The sequence below is a fragment of the Ictalurus furcatus genome, chromosome 25 (genome assembly GCF_023375685.1).
Source record: "Ictalurus furcatus strain D&B chromosome 25, Billie_1.0, whole genome shotgun sequence".
Taxonomy (NCBI): domain Eukaryota; kingdom Metazoa; phylum Chordata; class Actinopteri; order Siluriformes; family Ictaluridae; genus Ictalurus; species Ictalurus furcatus.
Genome location: NC_071279.1, coordinates 20,765,078 through 20,791,051, shown reverse-complemented (window position 1 = coordinate 20,791,051; position 25,974 = coordinate 20,765,078). Strand labels below are relative to the sequence as shown.

The window sequence follows — 25,974 nt, the reverse complement described above, 5'->3', positions numbered from 1 at the left end:
GTAAGAGATTTTAATAGCACAGGATGAATTATATAATAATAATAATAATAATAATAATAATAATGTCAGTATGAAGTGTATCCTGATCAGTTGATATGAGTGCAAATTCCCTTTTTTAAGCTCATCAATCTTATCATAAATGATTTAAAAATTACCACAAATTAAGTGAAATTTAACTTCCCATGATTTAAAAAAAAAAAAAAACATATAAAAAGTCAAACCAAAATAGAAATCATATAAAACTACAAAGCTGTAAGGACATATCTAGATCTATTAACATAACACAAGAATCCAAAAAAGTAAACGTCAACAAATTATTTAAGATAATAATGATCATACTTTCAGTTTATCACAACATTACACACTTTATTCTCTCAGTTATAGAACATTTGCTGGGATATTCTTTTAAAATAACGCTGCAGTGAGACAGATTTACTCTGTGTAAATCTCTTCAGGAGTGTATTCACTCCTAAAACTACAAATTAAATATTATTCAATTTCAATTTCAATTATTATTTCACTCTGCTGTGGAACTGTGAAGTGTTTAATAAATGTTTACATATAAAAAAATATAAAAAGATAAACATAATAAAAAAAGAATAAACATTAAAAACAGGTTTTAAGGATGATATTATTGTATCTTTCTCTTATTTTGAAAACCTTTTTATTGATAACTTTTCATTCTTTATTATCTAACTAAAATGTTATAGTTAATATTTCACTATTTCTATGTACAAAAGCTTATAAATCTATCGATATATATCTAAACTAATTACATAAAGACTGAATTATAGTTTAATATCTTTATTTTAAAGGCAAATTAAATAAATTTAAATTGATATTATATTGGATATCAAAAGGCTCATTATTATTATTATTATTATTATTATTATTAGTATTAGTAGTAGTAGTATTAGTAGTAGTATTTTATTTAAACAGAAGCCCCCCTCATCTCCTGTTTTACTCGTTTATCTTTTCCATACTTGGTCTCGGTGTTTCCTGTGTCCTGTTGTGTTTCCTTTCATGGCCGCCCGAGTCTCAGCAGATCCCGAATAAGGAGTGAACAGCTGAAGTGAGGAGGAGTATAAATACGACACACACTCCTCCACTCGTTCACTCGTTCACTCCACGGGGGAAAAGAGCAGCGACCGGAACAGAACTGGTGAGTGTGACATCTTCTCTTTATTATTTCACTTTGGAAAAATCAGTACAGGAATCATTGTACTACTACTAATAATAATAATAATACAGAATGCTTTAATGTTTTATCTTCTGTGATTAACATAATAAACTGAAGCTGATTGTTAAATAACAGCAGCTGATGAAGTGAATATACACTGAAAATATTAATTAATCATATTTCTGTAATTATAGAATTACATTAAAACTGTTTTTGCTAAAATCAGAGAAATTGCACTGAAACTGTAATAACGCTGTTAATTTCACTGATCAGTTTATCAAATTAGCTACAAATATGTTTATTGTCTACAAGTTTAAATGGCTAAAACGAATGCTTATTGACTATATGTTTTAAGAATAGTTTATTGACTGTAATTTGAAAGAAATAAAAGTAAAGATGCTTAATGACTAACTTTTATTGGCTTGATGTATTTTCTTAATAGAGTCTATGCTCATTTTGCTGAATAATAGTGAAGAAATTACATTTCAATTGGCTTTAGATTTTGTACGTAATGTGATTTAATTACATTTGCTAACAATATTGCTAAACATTTGCTAACAATATTGTATAAAATATTGTTAGATTTCTTGTTTTCTAAACATTTAGAATGATGTGCTGACAATATAATTATATTAATGTCCATGTATTTGTGTATGCATAGTTATTAACGAGTTTGCATTGTTGTGTGTGTGTGTGTGTGTGTGTGTGTGTGTGTGTGTGTGTGCAGAAACTCAGCCGACACCATGTGTGATGATGATGAAACCACTGCTCTGGTCTGTGATAACGGCTCTGGACTGGTGAAAGCCGGATTTGCCGGAGACGATGCTCCTCGAGCTGTGTTTCCCTCCATCGTGGGCCGGCCGCGTCATCAGGTCAACGAACACTCCACACTCACAACACCCTGTGAAGCCTTTATTTCATTCCCTATTTAGTGCACAAGGCCCTTATGGTATCATTTAGGATACATGAAGGGTCATGAATACTAAAATCAGGACCCTTGGGCTGTGTCCCAAACCACAGACTACTGTTCTAAATGGTACATCATTATAGTGTTCACTCGTCACATGACGGCGCTGGTTTGGGACACATTATTGTCCTAAATCTATTAATTATAGCCATTAGTGCATACACTACATAGAGCACATCTGTAAGAAGTAGGGATCAGATTTAGTATTGGCAGTATGGTAACGGGGTGTGTTCCCTCTGTAGGGTGTGATGGTGGGTATGGGGCAGAAGGACTCGTATGTAGGTGATGAAGCTCAGAGTAAACGAGGTATCCTGACACTGAAGTACCCCATCGAGCATGGCATCATCACCAACTGGGACGACATGGAGAAGATCTGGCACCATACCTTCTACAATGAGCTGAGGGTGGCTCCTGAGGAACATCCGACTCTACTCACTGAAGCGCCACTCAACCCTAAAGCTAACCGAGAGAAAATGACGCAGGTTAGATAGAGACGCTAATCTGAACTGTTTAAAGTGCGTAAAGTTTTGTAAAAACTCCACTGAAATTCTCTACATGTGAATGTGTTCTTGGGTCTTGATTATGGGGTTATAATAATGCTAATAAATAAAATGAAATCACCTTTATACAGATCATGTTTGAGACGTTTAATGTTCCTGCGATGTACGTGGCCATTCAGGCCGTGCTCTCGCTCTACGCCTCTGGCAGAACCACCGGTGAGGATTTTTACTTCAACATCTACATTCTTCATTCTGTGACTCCGAGGTCATCCACCTCTCTGAGTCATGCTGAGTTGTGTCTCTTTTGCTTGAACTGCTCGAGTCTAATTATTGCATCTTTTACAGGTATTGTGCTGGACTCTGGTGATGGTGTGACACATAACGTTCCTATTTATGAAGGTTACGCTCTTCCACATGCCATCATGCGTCTGGATCTGGCCGGTCGCGACCTCACCGATTACCTGATGAAGATCCTGACAGAGCGAGGCTACTCTTTCGTCACCACCGGTATACAGCATTATACATTTAATAATGCTCAGACTAAAGCTAGCGTAAAACCCACTGCTAATGTTCTGATTGGATATTTTTTTCTGAACAGCCGAGCGTGAGATTGTGAGGGACATTAAAGAGAAACTGTGCTACGTTGCTCTGGACTTTGAGAATGAAATGGCCACCGCTGCTTCTTCCTCATCTCTGGAGAAGTCATACGAGTTGCCTGATGGTCAGGTGATCACCATCGGGAATGAGAGGTTCCGCTGCCCAGAGACACTTTTCCAGCCATCATTCATCGGTGAGTCACAACACGCTGGTGTTTTTAATAATAAGCTGAAGGTGTTTGAGACACTTCTGGAATGTGGCAATTTGTCTTGTTTATGTCACAGGTATGGAGTCGGCTGGTATCCACGAGACGACCTACAACAGCATCATGAAGTGCGACATTGATATCCGTAAAGACCTTTATGCTAATAACGTCCTTTCTGGTGGGACAACAATGTACCCTGGTATTGCTGATCGCATGCAGAAAGAAATCACCGCCCTTGCCCCCAGCACCATGAAAATCAAGGTATATATAAATCAGTTTTAATCACTTTATCCAGATTTGGTAACCACATTACTCAAAACATCATTTTCACTGTTTCATTTTACCAGCAAAATCTATCCCAGCACCCAAACAACTATGAATTAATAATACAATAATAATTATTTTGAAAGTCAGCTAGGAAGTTTACATTATGCCTAATTATCACGTTAACATCTGGCAATCCAAGCATCACCAGCTAATACCTAGACAGTTTCGGGTAACTTGAGCTGCACCACTACATAAAAGTCCATGTCTAAAATTCAATTGTATGCAGTATGTTTCAGGTCTCTTCTACATGTAAACAGTATCAGCTTACAAAACATTAACAAGATATCAATATAAGCAGCTTAGTTTGTTAGCTAGTACATTAACATGACCCCTGTACAGTATAACATACTATTATAGTCTCAGTCATGCACTTCTGCTTCTCAGTTTTGATAATTGCTAAGTGTTCATGTGTTTTTCATCCCCCGTCAGATTATTGCTCCTCCAGAGCGTAAATATTCGGTGTGGATTGGTGGATCGATTCTGGCGTCGCTCTCCACCTTCCAGCAGATGTGGATCAGTAAACAGGAATACGATGAAGCTGGACCTTCCATTGTGCACAGGAAGTGCTTCTAAATTATACAGGAATCCTGAATTCAGTACTGTTAATGTGCTGCTTATCCGTTTCCTCAATAGCCAGTGAATTCCATTAGTTAAAGTATCACGTTAAAGCTCTGCAGTCAGATGCGATTTCCTTTGAACAAAGCAGTTTCTCAATGTAAACATTTGAGCGCTCATCCCAAGTTAAAAATGTGACTTTTATGATAAAAAAATTGACTTTCATGTTATTTTGTCATTGTACAGTATGTTTTCACCAAAGTGCGATTTGCTTTGTTGACCATTAATGTATTTGGATATTTATTGCTTTATAAATAATAATAAAACAACAAACTACCCAGGACTTGTGTGTTATCTCCGTGTTTTTAATTGACTGTTAGGAACACAGCCAGTTTTCTGTGTTAATATTTCAAAAAGTTACTGATTAAATTTAAAATGGAGGAAAGACATACAGTACTAATTGTGTTGAAAGGAACATACACAACAATTTCTAGTCTGTCCAGGACAATAATAATCAGTGGTAAAAAAAAAAAGCTGCACTAAGGTCAAGTAACACAAGCAAGGAGACACAACCCTGATCAGAGGTCAGTAGAAGGTCATTTACTACTTTAACCAGTGCTGTCTCTGTGCAATGATGAGGTCTAACTCCTGACTGAAATATTACATGAATGTTGTTCCTATGTAAGTACGAGCATAGCTGCTGTGTACAACCTTTTCTAGGATCTTGGAGATAAAGGGGAGATTTGATATTGGTCTATAGCTGGACAGCTGGCAGGAGACACGGTCGAGTTTTATATGCGCAAGAGGTGATTTGTAACAGACAATAAAAAAAATTATGTAATACACTTTCTTTAAAATGGTAATCAAATAACTTTTATTCATCACAAAGTAAGATGATTCCTGGAACCATCTGACCTTTTAATGACAAATATATTGACCTAATACTTATTGTATACTGACCCAATTCTAACAAGTCACGACCAACTGTTTCTGTTCTCGAAATGAACAGGCACAATCCTCTCAGAGATGGACAGGCTGCACCACCTAGAGAACATGGACGAAACTACACAGGAATAGGAAAGTGTGACTGTATGGACCAATAGATGTACAACCGAGAGGCGATATTCACTGCTCATAACCACACGGAGAGGGTTATTCGTTCTAAAGATATTTCAGTGTGAGAAAGTGTAACATAAATAAAAAAGAACAATAATAATAATCATTACAATCAACATTCAGAATTTTACAAAGTTTTAAATCAATGTGATAAAATATAAAAGCATTTTTTTAGTATTTCATACCATTTGACCAAATCTGAGAAGAATCTGAGAACCTTCTAATATAATAATTTAACAGATCATTTACATTAACAGCCATTAGATTATTATCAGGTTAAAACCTCTGCAAGGTGACTCAAACCTCATTCAATTTCTTCAAACAAACATCAATGTTTTTCCAATTGTATCAAATTTAAGCGTTTTCCAGCACAATAGCAGCTGTAAATAATTTTGTTTTGTCAGTCTAGTGAACCGTCACTGCCAGCAGCAACAGCAGAAACCCCTCCTGTGTAGGATAAGTGGTACAGAAAACGGATGGATGTATGGATGGATGGATGGATGGATGGATGGAAGGGTATTTTTGACAGGGAGTCTCAGGATTTTAAATGACTTCCAGAACTCCCACATCCTAGGGTTTGAGGTGTAACACCCTGGACCTTTTGCAGGTTTGTTAGCTACCTGTGGGACAACATATGTGTTTTGAGATGACTTGATTGGGTGAAGTCTTTGTCACACATGTTACAGCGATATGGTCTCTGTCCGGTGTGTATCACATAGTGTCTCTTCAACTTAGATGGAGCTTCAAAGCTTTTGAAGCAAACAGCACAATGGTAGGGCTTTGAGAGTCTCTGTTTAGGACAGTGGACTGGACAATTGTGTGCATTAAGTTTTTGCAATGAATCAAAGCACTGGCTGCAGGAAGGACATATTGGCAGGTCATTTGGTGGGTCTGTCAGGTGTTGATTACAACCTTCGTCCTTCGTGGAGTCTTGGTTGTGATAATTCAACTCAAGCTTGCAAAAATCAGGGACAGTTGGTGATCTTTGAAAAGAGTCTTCAGGAATACAAAAGGCGAGACTGTGCAAATTTGTCCTATCAATCTTCTGGGCAAAAGGATGAAGATCTCTAGTTTCCACCATTTCTTGTTGATCCATACTATTCCAAATTGGAATTCTGGTAGTCGTATCAGCAGCAGATGAGTGAACTTCATCTGTTCTGGTCAAACGGTGTTGAAAATCCTTGCTCTCCAATTTCTCAGCCTGTTGATCCAGACATTTATACAGTACCATATTTGAAGTACTATCAGCACCAAATGGTTCTGAATCATGTTTTAAGGTAGCATAAATAGACTTATCCACCAGAAGATCAGTCTCAGACTTGACCTTGCTCTCACCATAACCTGAATCAGGAGGACAGCAATTGTTGTCTTGAGAAATACATTTCTGGTAGTGGACTTGTGCAGTATATTCATCATCTTCATCACTTTGATTTACAATGGCTAAACTTTCATAACTCTCTTGATGAAGGTCTGCTTTATCAACCAAGGTGGGACTCACCACGCAAGCTTTGAGCTCACTGTTGTCTTTTCTATTGTGGACCCACTGGTGACACTGAAGATGGCTGAGCTGCTTAAAGGACTTGCAACAAACCTGGCACTTGTAAGGCCTGATTCCGGTGTGGACCAGCAAATGTCTGGAAAGCTTTGATGGAAAATCAAAAGTCTTCAGACAGAAGATGCACTGGTGTGCATTCCTGTTCATCTGGACAGAAGGGTCTTCACCTTCATGGACTTCAACTGGAAAGCTGGTGCTCTCGAAGTCTGGTGTGAATTCCTCTATGTTTATGGAATGGGAATGTGAAGAATGATTAACCAGATTTGTATTTTGACTGTCACAGTTAGGATCTGGTCTCTGTGCCACTGGATGTCTTCCAGACTCTCTTGCACAGTTATTTGTTTCACTGAACGTCTCTGACATCTCAGGGACGGAGGATCCCATCCCACTCTTGTAGGTTTGTTGGCAAAGCATTTTTTTTCTAACCATATGAACCTTGGAGTGGCTCTGTAGGTGGTAGAGCTTCCTGAAGGACTTGCTGCACATGCTACACTTGAATGGCTTGATGTCCATGTGGATGAGGAGATGCCTAGAAAGTTTGGAAGGGAAGTCAAATATTTTGAAGCACATTGTGCACTGGTACCCAGACTCTTTAGTCTGCTTTTCTTCATCCAGAGGGCTGGATATGGCTTTGTAAGAAAGAGATGTGAGATCACCACTGTCCTCTGGGATGTATTTAGATGCAAGTCCAATGCTACGTGTGTAAACACAGCTGTCCCTCATTCCACTGCTGGATATGAAATTCTTCCTGCCAATCTCATCCTCCTTTCTGATACTCACGTTAGATTTGGAACTATCAGGGCCTCTCAGATGGACCTCACTTATGCTAGTCTGAAATGTTCCTCTGCTTCCTCCTTTACACTTATGAACCTTCAAGTGGGATTTCTGTCTGAAGCCTCTAAAACAAACTGAGCATCTGAAAGGTCGTTGCCCTGTGTGAATCAAGATGTGGCGTTGAAGTTTGGAAGGAGCGTTGAAATGTTTTGAACATACAGTGCAAGAGTAATCTTGTCTACAGCTGATCTCTTGGTCTGGTGAGGACCTGACAGCATCAGTTTCTGAAATATTCCCATCAATCATAATTCTTGCAGCAGGTGATGGACTCAAAAATGCAGCAGACATTTTCAGTTTCTGTTTTGCAGATCTGAACTTCCTAGCAAGGCTGATGTGAACAAAACGCTTCAGCCTGGCCTTAGATGTTCGACTGGGACAAGGCTGAGGCTGGATGGATCTGTGCATCTGGAGTGAGGAAGATAACTTCTTCCTGGGACCGGTGTGAACACTGTGGTGTGCTTTGAGGTGGGAAAGTTGCCTGAATGCACGGAAGCATAAAGAACACTGAAACGGTCTTTGACCTGTGTGAATGAGACAGTGCCTTCTCAGCTTCGACGGGGCGCTGAAACATTTGTGGCACACTGGGCATTCATGCTCTACTTTACTTTTAGCCCAATTTTCAGCGGTGTTTGAACTCTTTCGCTTTTTCACATTTTTAGGAAACGGCTCCATATAAACATTTTCTGATCCTTTTCGCTCCTTCTCAAGATCTCCAGCTTCTTCTGTCCATTGTGCCTTTGAAGGTTTAGAATGATTCACCAATGTATTCACGGTATCCAGCGAATAACTTGGATTCTGAGAGGCAGTGTTTCCAGGAATAACTTCTTTCAGTTTTTTTCGTCTCTGTGGAAAATGAGTAGATAGGTGCATTTTTAAGTGAGCAAGCTGCCGGAAAGCTTTAGGGCAGAGCTCGCAGCAAAAAGGCCGAAGACTGCTGTGAATTAAAACGTGACGCTTTAGTTTTGATGGTGCAGAAAAACATTTCAGACACACTGAACACTGGTGCCTATTGGTCATCTTTGCCATTTTTAACTCTATAGAGGAATCGTTATCTTGTGTGTCTTCTGTAGTGTAAATTGCTCCCATATGTTCTTGTTTTTCAACACTGGACTCTGTGTTGTTTGCTGAATTCGGCAGAACGTTAGTGCACAATGAATATTGACAGTTTTGAAAGTTTTCTTCATGGGTCAAGTCTTTAAATCCATCGTAATGCCCTTGTGGAAAGTCACACGTCTGTCCAGTATCGTTGATCACGTGTTTAACACGTTTCTGCTTGTCCATACCATCACTCTGAAGTTCAGATTCACTCTCATTACTTGTCTGAATGGAATTGTACCACATATTTTCATCACCAAGGTCTCCTTCCTCTGAAATCCTCCGAGATCCAACATGTTTGTCGTAACGTTCCTCTGTTTTGGTGTAGGATATCTGAGAATTAATTGCTTGTGATACAATGAGTGAAACCTCCCTCAGCTTCGAATGGCTCTTCAAATGTCCTTTCAAATGAGCCGACTGCCGAAAAGATTTCAGGCAAACGTAACAGGTGAAAGGTCTCTGTCCCGAATGTGTGAGCTGGTGACGTCGAAGCTTTGAAACAAAATCAAACTGTTTCAGGCAGATTATACACTGGTGTGTCATGATGGTCGAGTCACAGGGTCAAATATGTTTGTCCCAGAGTTTCCATCTAAAAAGATAAGATAAAATTAATCACCAGGTAATCACAATTACCTTAATTACCTAAAAATTAATCACACATGAATAAACAAGGTGTAATGTTTTCACTTTCAAAAACAATTATCAAGAAATAATGGTTAGAGTGGCCTGGGATATCTCTACACTCTCTCTATTATTCTCTTAATCATTTATTTAACTACATTATATCCCTCTAAATCATTCTACTTCTTTTATTGTGTGCATTAAAGTCTTTTCAGGTAATTTGACCAATAAAACACCTTCTGATTCTGTGTTTATCTAGTTACATTTCCACGTGTTTAAACATAGCAATAACAATAACTGACTTCAACGTAACTAGTTCCGTGTAAACAATCCGTCTATTATACAAATAAACTATTTTTAAAAATACCTAATTAACCGCAGAATTTGTTTCGTTTCGGTGATAAACAACCGTACCGCTCCAAAAAACAGCCCGGGTTCCGTCAGTCAAATACAGCCGTGTGCGAACAGCGGCTTCAATCAAAGGTTCCTACCTCATATAAATCAATATCATTTAGCTCCAGGGGCTCATTCAGAAATGTATTTAATGTGTGTGTTTGACATGTATATAATTTCTCTCTTTAAATTAATTGCTTTAAAGTATAGAGCAGACAAATAATTTTTAGATACACGAGTTTTAATCAGTATCACAAGCTATTGTGGTATTTCAGCTGGAGGAGGAGTAGGTGTAGACCATTTACAATTTTGTTTTCTAGTATGAAATTATATAATATTAAAAAGCCATATAATGGACGCGTAAATGTGATTGAGTAAATGTTAGATTTTGTTTAATTAAGACATTTTTAACTTAATCTATTTTGTAAACCAGAATATATTTTCCGCAGTGTGTAGTGCACTAGAAACGCCACTAGAGGGAGCAATTTAAACATAAAACGCTCTATAACATGGAAGCCTGGAATTTGACTCTGGAAACACTGGAACTGTGTAGAACATAATTAATAATTATACTCACGATTAAACGTGAAATGGCAAAAGATATTTAATGTAAAGTGATGAAATGTGTGAAAATACCAACATACATTTACGTTTCCACTAAATTAAAACACTGCTCATGAAACCATGTAAACAATTTAGATGTATAATAATAATAATAATAATAATAATAATAATAATAATTATTATTATTATTTTGTTTAACGGGTTGTTAAACACATTTTTAAAATAATCTAATAAAATAGATAAAAGGAAATACTACTACTAATAATAATGAGCGAGAAAGGGCAGTCATGCCTGAATTTTGCCCCTCGGTCTGTGCACATTGTTATATTATTGTCCATGTAATTAGGGCGCGTCTCCGCGCGCGTCCTTAATGCGGGTCGGCGTGAGGGCGCGCGCGGCTCCGCTACTGATGGATGGATGTGACGTTGACGCGAGCTGAAGCGACTGCAGTCACGCGCTGGCATTTGTCACCGTCTGCCCCGGTCATGCAGATCGCACGAGCGCCTATCACTGACTAAGATTAATGATCTCTCTCTCTCTCTCTCTCTCTCTCTCTCTCTCTCACACACACACACACACACACACACACACACACACACACATTTATTTCCATAAACCTCAACAATGTAGTGAGATAGTGCAGGAAGCCGGAAACCATTCTGTGTGTGTGTGTGTGTGTGTGTGTGTGTGTGTGCGTGTTTGTGTGTGTGTTCTGCTGCACACAAAACGCTTTTCAGTGACAGATGAGGTGTCGCGCGCGTAGGAGAGTTCGGATGGATGGAGGGAGGTGGAGAAACGGGGCGCGCGATATCGGGGCTCTGGGGGATGTAAAGTGTTTACCCATCATCCATCATCCACTGACACACACACTGTTATAGATGTACTAACCACTGAATGTAACGAGAAGATTATTGACGTATCATCCTTATTCAGTACCTCTGTGTTTGTGTTTACGTTTCTGGTCTCAAATCATATAGTGTGTGTGATTATAGCGAGTGTGTGATTATTGCGAGTGTGTGTGATTATGGTGACTGTGTGATTATTGAGAGTGTGTGATTATAGCTAGTGTGTGATTATAGCCAGTGTGTGATTATAGCGAGTGTGTGATTATAGCCAGTGTGTGATTATAGCGAGTGTGTCATTATAGTGAGTGTTTGATTCTAACAAGTGTGTGATTATAGTAAGTGTGTGATTAGTGAGAGTGGGATTATTGCGAGTGTGTGATTATTGCGAGTGTGTGATTATTGCGAGTGTGTGATTATTGCATGTGTGTGTTAGTGTGTGATTATAGCGAGTGTGTGATTATAATGAGTGTGTGATTATTGTGAGTGTGTGATTATTGCGTGTGTGTTAGTGTGTGAATGTAATGAGTGTGTGATTATTGTGAGTATGTGTGATTATGGTGACTGTGTGATTATAGAGAGTGTGTGATTATTGCGAGTGTGTGTGATTAGTGAGAGTGGGATTATTGCGAGTGTGTGATTATTGCATGTGTGTGTTAGTGTGTGATTGTAATGAGTGTGTGATTATAGAGAGTGTGTGATTATAACGAGTGTGTGATTATAGCAAGTGTGTGATTATAGCGAGTGTGATTATTGTGAGACTGTTATTATAGTGAATGTGATTATAGCGAGTGTATGATTATTGTGGGTCTGTTATTATAGCGAGTGTGTGAATATTGCGAATGTGTGATTATTGAGAGTGTGTGATTATAGCGAGTGTGTGATTATAGCGAGTGTGTGATTATTACAAGTGTGTAATTATTGTGAGTGTGTGATTATAGCGAGTTTTTGATTCTAACAAGTGTGTGATTATAGTGCGTGTGTGATTAGTGAGAGTGGGATTATTGCGAGTGTGTGATTATTGCATGTGTGTTAGTGTGTGATTGTAATGAGTGTGTGATTATAGCGAGTGTGTGATTATAGTGAGTGTGTGATTATTGCAAATGTGTCATTATTGAGAGTGTGTGATTATTGTGATTGTCTGATTATAGTGGATGTGTTTGGTTGACTGCTGTAACGTCCATTATATCATCTTTGCCTGACATTTGGGATCTAAATTCTTCAACATTCCTTTAAGTCTTTTCAGTGTTCATAAAAAGCAAAAATCCACTGAAATTCTTTACCAAACCACATGTGATACAGAGAGTAAGACAGACATATAGAGAAAGACACATAGAGAGAGAGATAGAGGAAGGAGATAAAGAAGAAAAGAAGAAGCAAACAGTGAAGAGATAGAAAGGTCTCGCTCTCTGCTGTCGGGTTTGATCTAATGAGCTCAGCTCGTCTCTTTGTGCAACTCGGACAGGTGTCGGCCCGGATGATGAATGTCCCTACACCATGTGTGTGTGTGTGTGTTTGTGTGTGTGTGTGTGTGTGTGTGTGTTTGTGTGTGTGTGTGGGCTCTGATAACTATGCTAATGTCCGTGCTTGCTTCTGATTGGCTGGTTCGGGCTAATCCATTACAGCTCTGACAGTGGTACCGTGTGCTAAACGCTATTTGACCGTCGCTGTCACGTTAAACGAATACAGAAAGTGATGGATGACCCACTCGTTCATCACATCACCCTTCCCCCTTCTCCACAACCCTTCTTTGCTTCTCTCTGAGGAAAAAGAAAGAAACTGCAGTAGACAAAGTAGAAACAGACTGCCAGAAATCACACCCTCTTCACTACATAGTGCATTATTTTGGGAGTTTCGCTGTTCTGTGTCCATGTTTGGAATTGGCTGGAGAAAATCCAGTGCACTCACAACATTCCACATTTCACTGCAGTATGTTCTTGTCTGGATGATGTAGCCTAGCTAAAGCCGGGTTCACACTGTACGATTTTGGCCACGATTTGGTCGTCTGAGAAAAATTTTGAGAATCCTAAAAGATTCCTATAATCCTAGGGCAAAATCTGTAGTCTTTGATGTCTAGTTTGACGTGTTCCCCGACAGCCGATTAATGGCTGCGATCAAATTTTTCCTCTGATTAAATTCTTGCGGTGTCAGAAGATTTGAGGTGCAGTCCTGTAGTGCGGCTTCTCCTCCTACTCCATGCGAGACTTCTTATGTGCGGCCGTTTTTGGTGTCTTGACTGTCGTACGGTCTGACATTAATGACAGCTGAGATCCGACAGTGTGACATGGCTTTAAGCGGGGATCAGGTTCTTACAGTCTGACAAGCAGCAGTCGCAAAGGACTATTAAAAATGTGCACCCGGCTTAACACACAATACTCATGAAACTCATATGGAAATGGCGCTTTTACCTAACTTTGCACTCAGTAACAAAAAGACTTTTCACTGTCACTGGAAGTGAGGCTAATGATTTAGCACACTAGCATGTTTTGGAAAAGTATGTTACTCCTGAATGAGGAATCTGTCCAATTACATTTGTGTCATCACTGTCAAACAAATCCTAAACTATTTAAAAGCAAGAAAGGAAAACATGGGACATCATTAAAAATAAATGCTTTTATTTTTATAATTTTCTGTACTCCGATTTCCTCTAAGACATGCACTGTAGGCTGATTGGCATGTCCAAAATGTCCATAGTGTATGAATGGGTGTGTGAGTGTGTATGTGATTGTGCCCTGTGATGGATTGGCACCTCGTCCAGGGTGTACCCCGCCTTGTGCCCCATGCCCCCTGGGATAGGCTCCTGGTTCCCCGTGACCCTGTAGGATAAACAGTATAGAAAATGTACATTTTCCGTACATTTTATTTTTCACATTATGAATGAATACACTTTCGAGTATAACTGAAACACCACCCTCTCTCAAACAGAATGACAGACAACATGGCAATGATAACTAATGTGAGTCTATGGATTAGTTAAGACAGTTGAACAAGGGTAAAAAACAAATAATCAAATCAATCAAATAAAAAGCATAATGGAGTAAAAATAAAAAGATAAAATACATGATAAACTTATCATTAATGAAGTCTTCAATGTGTTCAGATGTGTTTATCAGATTTCATGTAATTGTATGTAGCTTGTAGTTTTGGTTAGTTAGCTAGGTAGTCCATCTGAGTTGTGTAATCTGATCTCATGAACACAGATGAAAGAGATACGATATGCAGGGGTGAACAAAAGACATTTATATTCACGGCATTTGGCAGACACCCTTATCCAGAGTAACTTTCATTTATCTCATTTTATACAACTGAGCAGTTGAGGGTTGCTTAAGGGCCCAGCAGTGAAAGCTCATCAGTGCTAGGATTGTAACCTATAATCTATCTATCAGACGTCCAATGTCTTACCACTGAGCTATGACATCCCAAAAAACCAAAAGACTGGAATAAGTATGGATATTGTGTCAAAATCTAACTCAATTAAAAATGAAAGTATCCGACCAAAAAATATATACTCAAGTGAAAAGTCTTTGCTCACTCCTGAATATTGAAGCATTTTACTGAGGTAGGGCCAGGGGGCTCATCCTCAAGCTCCACATAGCCGTCCGTATATAAATAAAGGATAATCACACGGATATGGAGCACTAACTACACTGTGTAGCATGGGAAGATCGGGGTAAAGGACAGGTTGGCATCATTCTTGAGAGTTTTCTATCAAGAAAGTATTTCTATCAATAATTTCTTTTTAGGGCCATTGTCCTGCTGACATTTGGGTTTAAGATGAATATGAGAAGTGAGTTTAGAATTTCAGATTTTTATTTCCTAGTATTTACATGTAGATGTGTTAAACAACTTTTGTATCAGACCAGCCAATGTGTAGGCGACTGTGTCCTGTTAGATCAATTGTTTAAACAATACATATCTCTGAACATCTACTCTTGGTTTTATCCTTCAGTTTCACCTGTGAAGACTGCATTTGTTAAAAAGGATAAGCCAACATAAAGATCAGAGAGCTGTCTATGGGAGAAAAACAAGTGTTTATGAAGCTGAGAAAGAAGGGAAACGTTGGGCATAGAAAATACAACAATCTGGACTGTCCTGAAAACAAAAGAAACCCCTGGTGTACTGAGCAACAGATGCCGAACGGGTCGGCCAAGGAAAACTACAACAGCTGATGACAGAAACATTGAGAGAGCTGTGAAGAACATCCCAAAAACAACAGTCAGTGACATCACCAACAGCCTCCACAGGACAGGGGTGAAGGTATCACAATCCACCGTATTCTAAATTAATAATTTACTTTCAGTATACAATTTATGTGACAGGTTTGTGCTTTCAACGTGACCTCATCAGTAAACATCACAATATCATACCATCTGAAAATAAAGAAAAAGAATGAAAACACTCGCTTTTCTCCTTCCTCGGATCTCCAGAAAAACTGGATGATGCAACTTCCTGCTATGGAATATTACAAAGAGACGAATGCATTTAGGTAACAGGGTTGAGTCAAACGTAAATGAAAACACAAATGAAATGAAAACACCTTTTTGCAATAAATAATGCAAAATAAAAATAAAAAAGTTTTCATTTGACTCATGCTTGTATGAGTTGATTCGGGGAAAAGCCTGTTTCAGTAATGAGAAGTTATATGGATTCACACAAAAATATTCAGATTTCTGACGTATGTTAATGATTATATTTAAAATGATCAAACATGCTGTCTTTAATGTTTTAAATGTTTTACCTGAAACATTCACCAAAGTTGTTGTTTAAAATAACTGGAATCACACAGCTCTATTTGACATTAGCGAGCTGAGAAAAATAACTACTTAGCAAACTTCCAGCTAGTTTGTCAAATTTATGCTAGCACACACTAACCCCAGACATTATATTAGTGAGCTAATAATGATTTGTTAAATAAATTCTATTTGTAATGCTAATCTTTAGCATAACTAACCACAAGTTAATTAGTTAGCAGGTCCTTTTGAAAATTTCCAGTAGACAACAAATTTAAAGGAAGCTAGTTAGTGCAGTTGGTTATTATTATATAGTTTCTTAAATTGGTCTTGGATCAGTTATTATGTTAGCTAGTTAATTTCATGCTAGCAAACATTAATCACAGCTAGCTTGCTAGCTAACAAAAATTTGTAACGTTAACTTAGTTTCTTTGTTTAATAAACACTGCTAGTATTTAATAAGCAATAAACAAAACAATGATTTTAGTTGATAGCACTAACAACCGTGTATTTGATCAAATACACTGTTATATTTCATTTTATTTATTTATATAACATTTTGTCTTTATTATAGATGTGAAAATGCATGTGCACAGGTTTCACTACACTGATTTTTAGAAAGACAAGTGTAAATGTCAAATATTTAAAAAATAAACACAGATATCAGGCATTTTGAAAAGAAAATTTTTATTACAAGAAAGTGTGTGCACCTCAGATCACTTAAAAACATTTAGTATGTGTTTAACACACGTGAGTGTATCACAGGAAACTTTACATCAAACTTTACACACGTTCCCTCATGATGCATTCTCCTTCTGCTCATGTCCACTTTATGTTCAATAAATTATCCCGTGACTGATGTAAAAATCTAATGATCAGAGTTTAATAGTTTAATATGAGGCTGAACCGAGCCTCTATAACCTAATTAATAAAGTCAAACAATAATCAGATTGAGAATGAGTCCTAGTTTAGCGTTTTACAACACGGCCCGGTTTAGTGCTGTATCTGAGACAGCGATTTAAATTACAAAAGTCCAAAAGATCTGTCAGTATTGCATGTGCAGACCAGAACTGTTACAGAAAGTGACTGGAACAGGGATGCTGTGTGTGTAAGAGAGAGAGAGAGAGAGAGAGAGAGAGAGAGAGACAGAGAGAGAGAGAGAAACAGACAGAGAGAGAGAGAGAGAGAGAGAGAGAGAGAGAGAGAGAGAGAGAGAGAGTTTGGTAAGCAGAGATCTATAAATGTTCTCTTCAAATCAAATAAATAAATAATTAAAATACTAATAAACAATATTCTTGACAAACACACAAGCTTCAAAACTTCAGCCATCCTTTTCTTCTTTTCTCTTCTGCTTTACATTTTTTCTTCACAGTCAATGGTGTGTGTATGTCCGTGTGTGTGTGTGTGTGTGTGTGTGTGTGTGTGTGTATGTGTGTGTGTGTGATCCACAAACACCTGCCAAGAAGACATAAAGGAAAGAGAAAGTGATAATAAGACACACATTCAGCCTGAATCACAGTCACATCCTCATGTTCCCAAGCAACGGCCGTCTCCAGGACAACAAGGGTGGAGCTCAATCTGATCAGCCAATCGTAAAAAGCTTAATCATATGACATCAACAGTTTATCGGTCTTTAAAACGCATAATTCACTAACTAATATTTGTTAAACTATTTTAATGTGTGATTTAAAAAAAATTGTACAGGAAGTTGCTTGCGTGCTAGTTCCCCTTCGCTAATTATTTTATCGTGTAATTTACGTCCCTCGCAGGTTTAGATATATATATATATATATATATATATATATATATATATATATATAGTGTGCAGTTTATACCAGGTGACGTGACGTGTGATTGGATGATCACATTTATCTGGATTGTGATGATCCTGTTACACCTGTCACTTAGCAATAAAAACGTGCCATCGCAGCACAGTAACTAACTATGAGGCATGATTCAGATTCTTATTTATTTTTATTTGTTCACTATTGTACTTCTGTAACCTCAGAAACAAAGGATTTTTAGCAAATAACATTGTTTATATATTTAAATAAAAAGCTTTTGTAGTTGAAGGCTAACATTTTAAGCTAGCCAGTTTCATTAATTACATTTTATAATGAAGCTTTTATTCACATTTCCATGATTACTGTTTCATCACCACCAAGCCATACATTATTATAATCACATTTTTGTCTGTGTTAGCATAAGTGTGTCATTAATGTTAACATTTTAATGTATTTATTTCAGCATTTAAGTGATCAGATTACTGAAAAATAGCTTTTTATTAAAAAAAACTGACTTTAGTGTTTTATTTTTGATCAAATGAAAGAAAGAAGCTCACATCTGTTAACAAAAGTGCACTCGTTAAGCGGCCTAATTAGCATGTGGTGTTAAAAAAAGAGCCCATTAAGAAGAAAATAGAAATATCTGCTTGAATAAAGTCAATTTAATCAATTTAATAAACACTCAGTATGTGTGTGTGTGTGTGTGTGTGTGTGTGTGTGTGTGTGTGTTTGGGGGTGACATGTATTTCCATATAAAAGAGCTCTATTAATCACAGTAAGAGTTGTTAGTGTGCGGCTCATTGGGCGCCACTGTGTGTGCGTGTGTGTGTGCGTGTGTGTGTGCGTGTGTGTTAAATAAAGCTCGCCTCTGTGAGTGTATCATACATCTTCATTTATGTCGAGACTGAAAGATCCGAGACGGAGGAATATCAGAGTGAAATTACGGCCGATGGCTAATCCGATTTCCCCGCCAGATGGAGCGAAAGAAAAGATGGAGGGAAGTGGAAACTCAAAAAGGCGGCTAGATGTGTTCTAGGGTTCTTATTAGAACTGCTGGTTGGTCAGACACTAGAGCTTACAGTGCTGGAGTGTTGTTCTCTGTGTGTGTTGTAATGTGTGTAATGTTCAGACTGTAAGTGTAATTGAGTGTGCAGTGATAATAAAGTTTTGTGGATTTGAATGGAACCGTACACACCTGCATCGATATCTGTAGGAGTGCTACATGTAGTGCCACTGTCCATCCATCGCCATGTTCATGCCCATTCCTCCCATCGCACCTACAGCACACACATTTAACATTTCAATTCAGAACCTTCTAATACGGTATCGTTTCTATAGGAACGGCTTGTTCACAGGGACGTGTGCAGCGATGCTCCACATAAACACATTAAAAACGTGTAATCGCTGATAAAATTAGGAGACGTTCATGTTACATGTAGGGAAGGAGTCTCCAGTGTCAGCGCTAACAGTCAGAGGTAAAGCTGTTCTCGCTAACATGACAAGCTGCGTATTTTTTTCTTATTAACTTGAAGAGAGGGAATAAAGAGAGAGAATAAAGAGAGATAACAGAGAGAGGGAATAAAGAAAGAGAATAAAGAGAGAGAATAGAGAGAGAATAGAGAGATAGAATAAAGAGAGGGAATAAAGAGAGAGAATAAAGAGAGAGAATAAAGAGAGAGAACAGAGAGAGAGAATAAAGAGAGAGAATAGAGAGAGAATAAAGAGAGAGAATAGAGAGAGGGAATAGAGAGAGGGAATAGAGAGAGAGAATAGAGAGAGAGAATAGAGAGAGGGATGGTGAGGGAACGAGTGTTTATAGCTGCTATAACATAAGTGACAACAGGAACTAACTTTTCCACCGAACATTACAACGATGAATGGATAATGAGTATAATGAGTATGATGAGTATAATGAGTATGATGAGTATGATGTGTCTAATTAATAAATAAAAAGTGTAATCTTTGGCATAGAGGAATAAAACATTTGGGTACATGCCGTTATAATAACATAACTACTGGTTTATTTAATTATTTATTTTATTTATTTTCCATACCAGGAGGTCGAAGGCCCATGTGTTGCTGTCCATCCAACATGAAGCTCCCCATGGTCTGAGCGTCCGAACTGAACGGAGTTCCCTGACTCACTGCAGCACAGAACACAACACAGACAATAACTGACATCAGACAACAACCCTTATGTCCATACAAGAGCCTTCTGATGAACTTAATACCATTTATCTCTGTCCTCTCTGTCCTCTCAGTCCTCTCTCTCCTCTCTCTCCTCTCAGTCCTCTCTGTTCTCTCTGTCCTCTCAGTCCTCTCTGTCCTCTCTCTCCTTTCTGTCCTCTCAGTCCTTTCTCTCCTCTCAGTCCTCTCTGTCCTCTCTCCTCTCTCTGTCCTCTCAGTCCTCTCTCTCCTCTCAGTCCTCTCTGTCCTCTCTCCTCTCTCTGTCCTCTCAGTCCTCTCTGTCTTCTCTGTCCTCTCTGTCCTCTCTGTCCTCTCTCTCCTCTCAGTCCTCTCTGTCCTCTCAGTCCTCTCTGTCCTCTCAGTCCTCTCTCTCCTCTAAGTCCTCTCAGTCCTCTCTGTCTTCTCTCCTCTCTCTGTCCTCTCTCTCCTCTCAGTCCTCTCAGTCCTCTCTCTCATCTCTGTCCTCTCTCTCCTCTCTCTGTCTTCTCTGTCCTCTCTCTCCTCTCAGTCCTCTATGTCCTCTCAGTCCTCTCTGTCCTCTCAGTCCTCTCTCTCATCTCTGTCCTCTCTCTCCTCTCTCTGTCCTCTCTTCTTCTCTGTCCTCTCTCTCATCTCTGTCCTCTCTCTCCTCTCTCTGTCCTCTCTGTCTTCTCTGTCCTCTCTCTCATCTCTGTCCTCTCTCTCCTCTCTCTGTCCTCTCTGTCTTCTCTGTCCTCTCAGTCCTCTCTCTCCTCTAAGTCCTCTCTGTCTTCTCTCCTCTCTCTGTCCTCTCTCTCCTATCAGTCCTCTCTGTCCTCTGTCTCCTATCAGTCCTCTCAGTCCTCTCTCTGATCTCTCCCCTCTCAGTCCTCTCAGTGCTATATGTCCTCTCAGAGTTTTATGTTTAAGATATTTTGCGTATTGTAGTTCCTCCTCTTGATATTTTCAGTTTGCAGTCTGCTTTTCTTTGATAATTTCTTGTTAAATATGTCCAGATCTCTGTGATTTCACGTTTTCTTTTCATTAGCTCAGCAATGTACACTAGGATCACATCACATCCTATCATCTGGGTATTTTTTCACAACTACAAATGAGCAGGATATCGGACTGATATACCCGATAACAGTATCACTATCCATGCGAGAACTCTGTCACTTATGTATGCTGTGAGTAATTCCTAGGCGTTAGCATCTCTCGTACTGCTAATCCACCCATTCTCACTGTGCGAATTATAAAGCATGAACACAGTGTGAAGCTTGTAATCAAACCCAAGTACAGGTGAGTCTGTGTACCTGCTCGGTTGGACTGGTCGATCATGGGCTGTACTATCCGTCTGCGTGCATTAATGAACCTAAAAACACAACAAACAGCAACAATAAACACACCGTAATAAACACAAACAAAAACACACTGCAGTAAACACCAGCAATAAACACACTGTAATAAACACAAACAATAAACACACTGCAGTAAACACCAGCAATAAACACACTGTAATAAACACAAACAATAAACACACTGCAGTAAACACCAACAATAAACACACTGTAATAAACACAAACAATAAACACACTGCAGTAAACACCAGCAATAAACACACTGTAATAAACACAAACAATAAACACACTGCAGTAAACACCAACAATAAACTGCAATAAACACACTGTAATAAACATCAACAATAAATATGCAACAATAAACACACTGTAATAAACACAAACAATAAATATCCAACAATAAACACACTGTAATAAACACAAACAATAAACACACTGCAGTAAACACCAACAATAAACTGCAATAAACACACTGTAATAAACACAAACAATAAACACACTGCAGTAAACACCAACAATAAACTGCAATAAACACACTGTAATAAACACAAACAATAAACACACTGCAGTAAACACCAACAATAAACTGCAATAAACACACTGTAATAAACACAAACAATAAATATCCAACAATAAACACACTGTAATAAACACAAACAATAAACACACTGCAGTAAACACCAACAATAAACACACTGCAATAAACACACTGTAATAAACATCAACAATAAATACCCAACAATAAACACACTGCAATAAACACACTGTAATAAACATCAACAATAAATACGCAACAATAAACACACTGTAATAAACACAAACAATAAACACACTGCAATAAACACCAACAATAAACACACTGCAGTAAACACACTGTAATAAACATCAACAATAAATACGCAACAATAAACACACTGTAATAAACACAAACAATAAACACACTGCAATAAACACCAACAATAAACACACTGCAATAAACACACTGTAATAAACACAAACAATAAACACACTGCAGTAAACACCAACAATAAACTGCAATAAACACACTGTAATAAACACAAACAATAAATATCCAACAATAAACACACTGTAATAAACACAAACAATAAACACACTGCAGTAAACACCAACAATAAACACACTGCAATAAACACACTGTAATAAACATCAACAATAAATACGCAACAATAAACACACTGTAATAAACACAAACAATAAACACACTGCAATAAACACCAACAATAAACACACTGCAATAAACACCAACAATAAGCACACTGCAGTACACACTGTAATAAACATCAACAATAAATACACAACAATAAACACACTGTAATAAACATTAACAATAAATACACAAAATAACACACTGCAATAAACACAAACAATAAACAAAACTAATAAACACACTGCAATAAACAAAAACAATAAACACTGTAATAAACAGCCAAAATAAACGCACTAAAATAATCACCAACAATAAACAGTGCAATACAGACCAACAGTAAACATCATGCAATAAACACCAACAATAAACACACTGCAGTAAACAAAAACAATAAACATACTGTAATAAACACCCAAAATAAACACACTAAAATAAACATTAACAATAAACACATTGCAGAAAACACCAACAATAAACATCATGCAAAAAACATCAGAAATAAACATAATGCAGTAAACAAAAAACAATATATACACTGCAGTAAACAAAAACAATAAACAATATGCAGTAAACACCAGCAATAAACACACTGCGGTAAACATCAACAATAAACACACAACAATAAACACAGCAATAAAACACTGCAATTAGCATAAACAATAAACACACTGCAATAGCATAAACAATAAATACACTGCAGTAAACATCAACAATAAACACTGCAGTAAACACAAACAACAAACACACTGCATTAAACAACAGACAATAAACTTTAAAACCTTCGTTATGGAGTAAACAGTCTTCAACCGTCTTTAACACTAAAAACATGATGCCAGCACTCCATTATTTATTTACAGACTAATGAAATTAAAAAGTAGGCCAATGTGTGAGACACAATCTGGCAACCCTGTTCCCACCATTCATTCTGTTTTAATGTGTTTAGAATAAAGCATTTACGGTGACACTCGGGTTTGTAACGACTCTCTACAGGACTGTAATTATTTCACACTGATGATGGTGTTGGAGTGTAATAATAAGATCGGCTGTAATCTGGGTCTGATTTATGACTTCATTATAAACTGTAATTATAAGCCCAATCTTCTGTAATTCAATTTACAGCTTCACGTGTTCACATAACCAACATCGTAATATTCACAAACAACATGAAAAAGTGTAGCCGAGAGAAACACAGTGTTCTGCTGGGTTCGTTATACATCTATTCCCCTTTCTTCTTTATTTTGCTTCCTTTTTTTGTTTCTTTCTTCTTTCCTTCCTTCCATTGTTTTCTTCTTTCTTTCCTACATTATCTTCTATTATGTTTCTTTTTCCCTTTCTCAATTTCTTTCTTTCTTTCTTCTAGTGCGTTAAATAGTGAACAAAGTGTGGTGTTTGACAAACAATTAATAGAGGTCAGAGGTTACTCACCAGTTATTCACTTGTAAGATGGTGAGTCCTGTGTCCTGAGCAAGCTGCTTCTTCTGCTCTTCTGATGGATAAGGATGCTGAAGAGAGACAGATAGATGGAGCCAGGGAGAGGCAGAGAGGGAGAGAGAGAGAGAGAGAGAGAGAGAGAGAGAGAGAGAGAGAGAGACAGAGAGAGTAAGAGAGAGAGTAAGAGAGACAGAGAGAGAGAGAGAAAGAGAGAGAGTTTGACATTGGCTCTCTCAGACTGGTTTACGAGATGGATTTGTTAGAGGTCAAGTAGGTGTCATAAAACAAACAAAAAACAACAACATCCAAAATGAGACGATCAGGGATCAGTGTACAGAAGGAAAGTGTAGAGTAGTGAGTTTCTCATGCAGTGAGGTTCTCATGTGAGGTTCTCATGCAGTGAGGTGATTGTCTTACTGTGAGGTGCTGGAATAGCCATGCCCGCATGATGTTAGTTGCCACTTTGGGAAAAATCCCTCGCTTCTTTTGTCGTTTCTTATCAGGGTCATCCTCATCACCCGTTCCCGGAGAAGCCAGACTGCTCTCCAGACCATCCCCTGAACCAAAGAGAGAGTAAGAGAGAGACAGAAAGAGAGAGAGAGAGAGAGAGAGAGAGAGAGAGAGAGAGAGAGAGAGAGACAGAGAGAGAGAGACAGAGAGAGAGACAGACAGGCAGACAGATAGACAGAGAGATCTCTATTTTAGAGTATTCTACAGTCTCTCTACACGACTCATTGTTAATCTCCTGCTGTATGCAGATGACCTGGTCCTGTTCTCCCACAGTGCTCAGGGTCTACAGCAGAACCTGGACCTGCTGCAGCAGTGCTTTCAGACCTGGACCCTGACCTCAAAAACACCAGGTTTTTTTTTTAGTTCCAACTGCTAGTATGCACAAGAACATCTAGAGACTGATGACAATTCCTGTTGCTTCCTTTTGTTTAGATTTGTCCTTCTTTAGTGGACACACACACACACACACACACACACACACACACACACACACACACACAGAAACACAGACACACACACACACAGTACTGAAGAATCTCCTAGATGTAGTTAATAGGGACTCCTCAATAACCTTTGACCTTTCCAAGCCTGAAAAGTGTGTTTAAAAAGTTTTTTTCTGAGGTGAGAAGGTCACATGACCTCACATGTCCCCTGCTGTTAAAAAAAAAAAAAAAAAGAGCTTAATGTGGACAAAAGATGTCCCAGCAGGCTCTTCCACACACACACACACACACACACACACACACACACACACACACACACACAAGATCAAGATTAATTAATTAGTTTAATTCTAAATTTGCCACAAATTTCTAGCCATCACTTCTGATATCACTAGCAATAAACACGCTAACATTGCTAAAATATTTACACATAATAACTTAAAGGAAGAAAAAAAAATATTCTGAAAACATCTATATAGTATTTCATAATTTATAGATATACAAACACTTGTTTTTCTTACTTTGGATGTAAACAGAGTCTCTTCTTATCTAAATTCACAAACAGTTGTATATTTATCACGAAGGCAGACTGGTTAAGAACATGTTCATAAAATAAATAGGTTTTGAAATGTAAGCTGTTCATATGAGCAGTGTGAGGTGCTAGAGTTTACCCTGATGGTGTATTAACTAACACTATAGAAATGTTTGTTCAGGTGAAGAGTTAAAATAAACACAGAGACAGGTTCGCTAAACCATTCACTGAAGAATTACTTTCTATTGTGAGTCTGAAAGAGAAGGAAAGGATTTGTGCTGCTTTTTATTTTATCATTCAGTCTTTCATTGTCTTGCAAAGCATTCTCTCATTCTCTCTCTCTCTCTCTCTCTTTCTCTCTCTCTCTCGCTCTCATTCTCTCTCTCTCTCTCATTCTCTCTCTCTCTGTGTCATTCCCTCTTTCTCACACATTCTCTCTCTCATTCTCTCTCTCTCTCTCTCTCTCTCTCTCTCTGTGTCATTCCCTCTCTCTCACACATTCTCTCTCTCATTCTCTCTCTC

The 25,974-nt window shown here is 38.0% G+C and overlaps 3 protein-coding genes across 4 annotated transcripts in view; 1 reads left to right on the top strand and 2 right to left on the bottom strand.

The window, feature by feature from the left end:
- Positions 1–1,126: 1,126 nt before the first annotated feature.
- Positions 1,127–4,669, top strand: actc2 (actin, alpha, cardiac muscle 2). Its single transcript, XM_053614178.1, has 8 exons — positions 1,127–1,162; positions 1,908–2,052; positions 2,390–2,629; positions 2,779–2,863; positions 2,993–3,154; positions 3,246–3,437; positions 3,529–3,710; positions 4,206–4,669. Exons 2-8 carry the CDS (start codon positions 1,924–1,926, stop codon positions 4,347–4,349), a joined length of 1,134 nt encoding a protein of 377 aa, XP_053470153.1. The 5' UTR covers positions 1,127–1,162; positions 1,908–1,923; the 3' UTR covers positions 4,350–4,669.
- Positions 4,670–4,722: 53 nt separating this feature from the next.
- On the bottom strand, positions 4,723–10,137 carry znf770 (zinc finger protein 770). 2 transcript variants are annotated; one of them, XM_053614164.1, is made up of 2 exons: positions 9,920–10,137; positions 4,723–9,520 (listed from the first exon to the last, which is right to left on the bottom strand). In XM_053614164.1, the coding sequence occupies exon 2, from the start codon at positions 9,472–9,474 to the stop codon at positions 6,064–6,066; it is 3,411 nt and encodes a 1,136-aa protein (XP_053470139.1). In that variant the 5' UTR covers positions 9,475–9,520; positions 9,920–10,137; the 3' UTR covers positions 4,723–6,063. The 2 variants fall into 2 exon arrangements, with proteins under 2 accessions (XP_053470139.1, XP_053470140.1); XM_053614165.1 differs by having other exon boundaries at positions 9,967–9,995.
- An 8,364-nt stretch (positions 10,138–18,501) lies between these two features.
- Positions 18,502–25,974, bottom strand: part of meis2b (Meis homeobox 2b) — a 31,741-nt gene continuing 24,268 nt past the window's right edge. The window contains exons 10-14 of the mRNA XM_053613904.1: positions 24,385–24,524; positions 23,962–24,038; positions 21,324–21,382; positions 19,920–20,009; positions 18,502–19,142 (exon numbers count right to left, since the gene is read on the bottom strand). Of these exons, the coding sequence (XP_053469879.1) occupies positions 19,084–19,142; positions 19,920–20,009; positions 21,324–21,382; positions 23,962–24,038; positions 24,385–24,524 (425 nt within the window). The 3' untranslated portion in view covers positions 18,502–19,083. The remainder of the gene's footprint in view (positions 19,143–19,919; positions 20,010–21,323; positions 21,383–23,961; positions 24,039–24,384; positions 24,525–25,974) is intronic.

Coding starts and splice junctions, on each gene's coding strand:
- actc2 (XM_053614178.1), top strand. CDS start 1,924: ATGTGTGATGATGATGAAACCACTGCTCTGGTCTGTGATAACGGCTCT. Junction 2,864..2,992: donor CGCCTCTGGCAGAACCACCG/GTGAGGATTTTT, acceptor CATCTTTTACAG/GTATTGTGCTGGACTCTGGT. Junction 3,438..3,528: donor TTTCCAGCCATCATTCATCG/GTGAGTCACAAC, acceptor TTTATGTCACAG/GTATGGAGTCGGCTGGTATC.
- znf770 (XM_053614164.1), bottom strand. CDS start 9,474: ATGACACACCAGTGTATAATCTGCCTGAAACAGTTTGATTTTGTTTCA.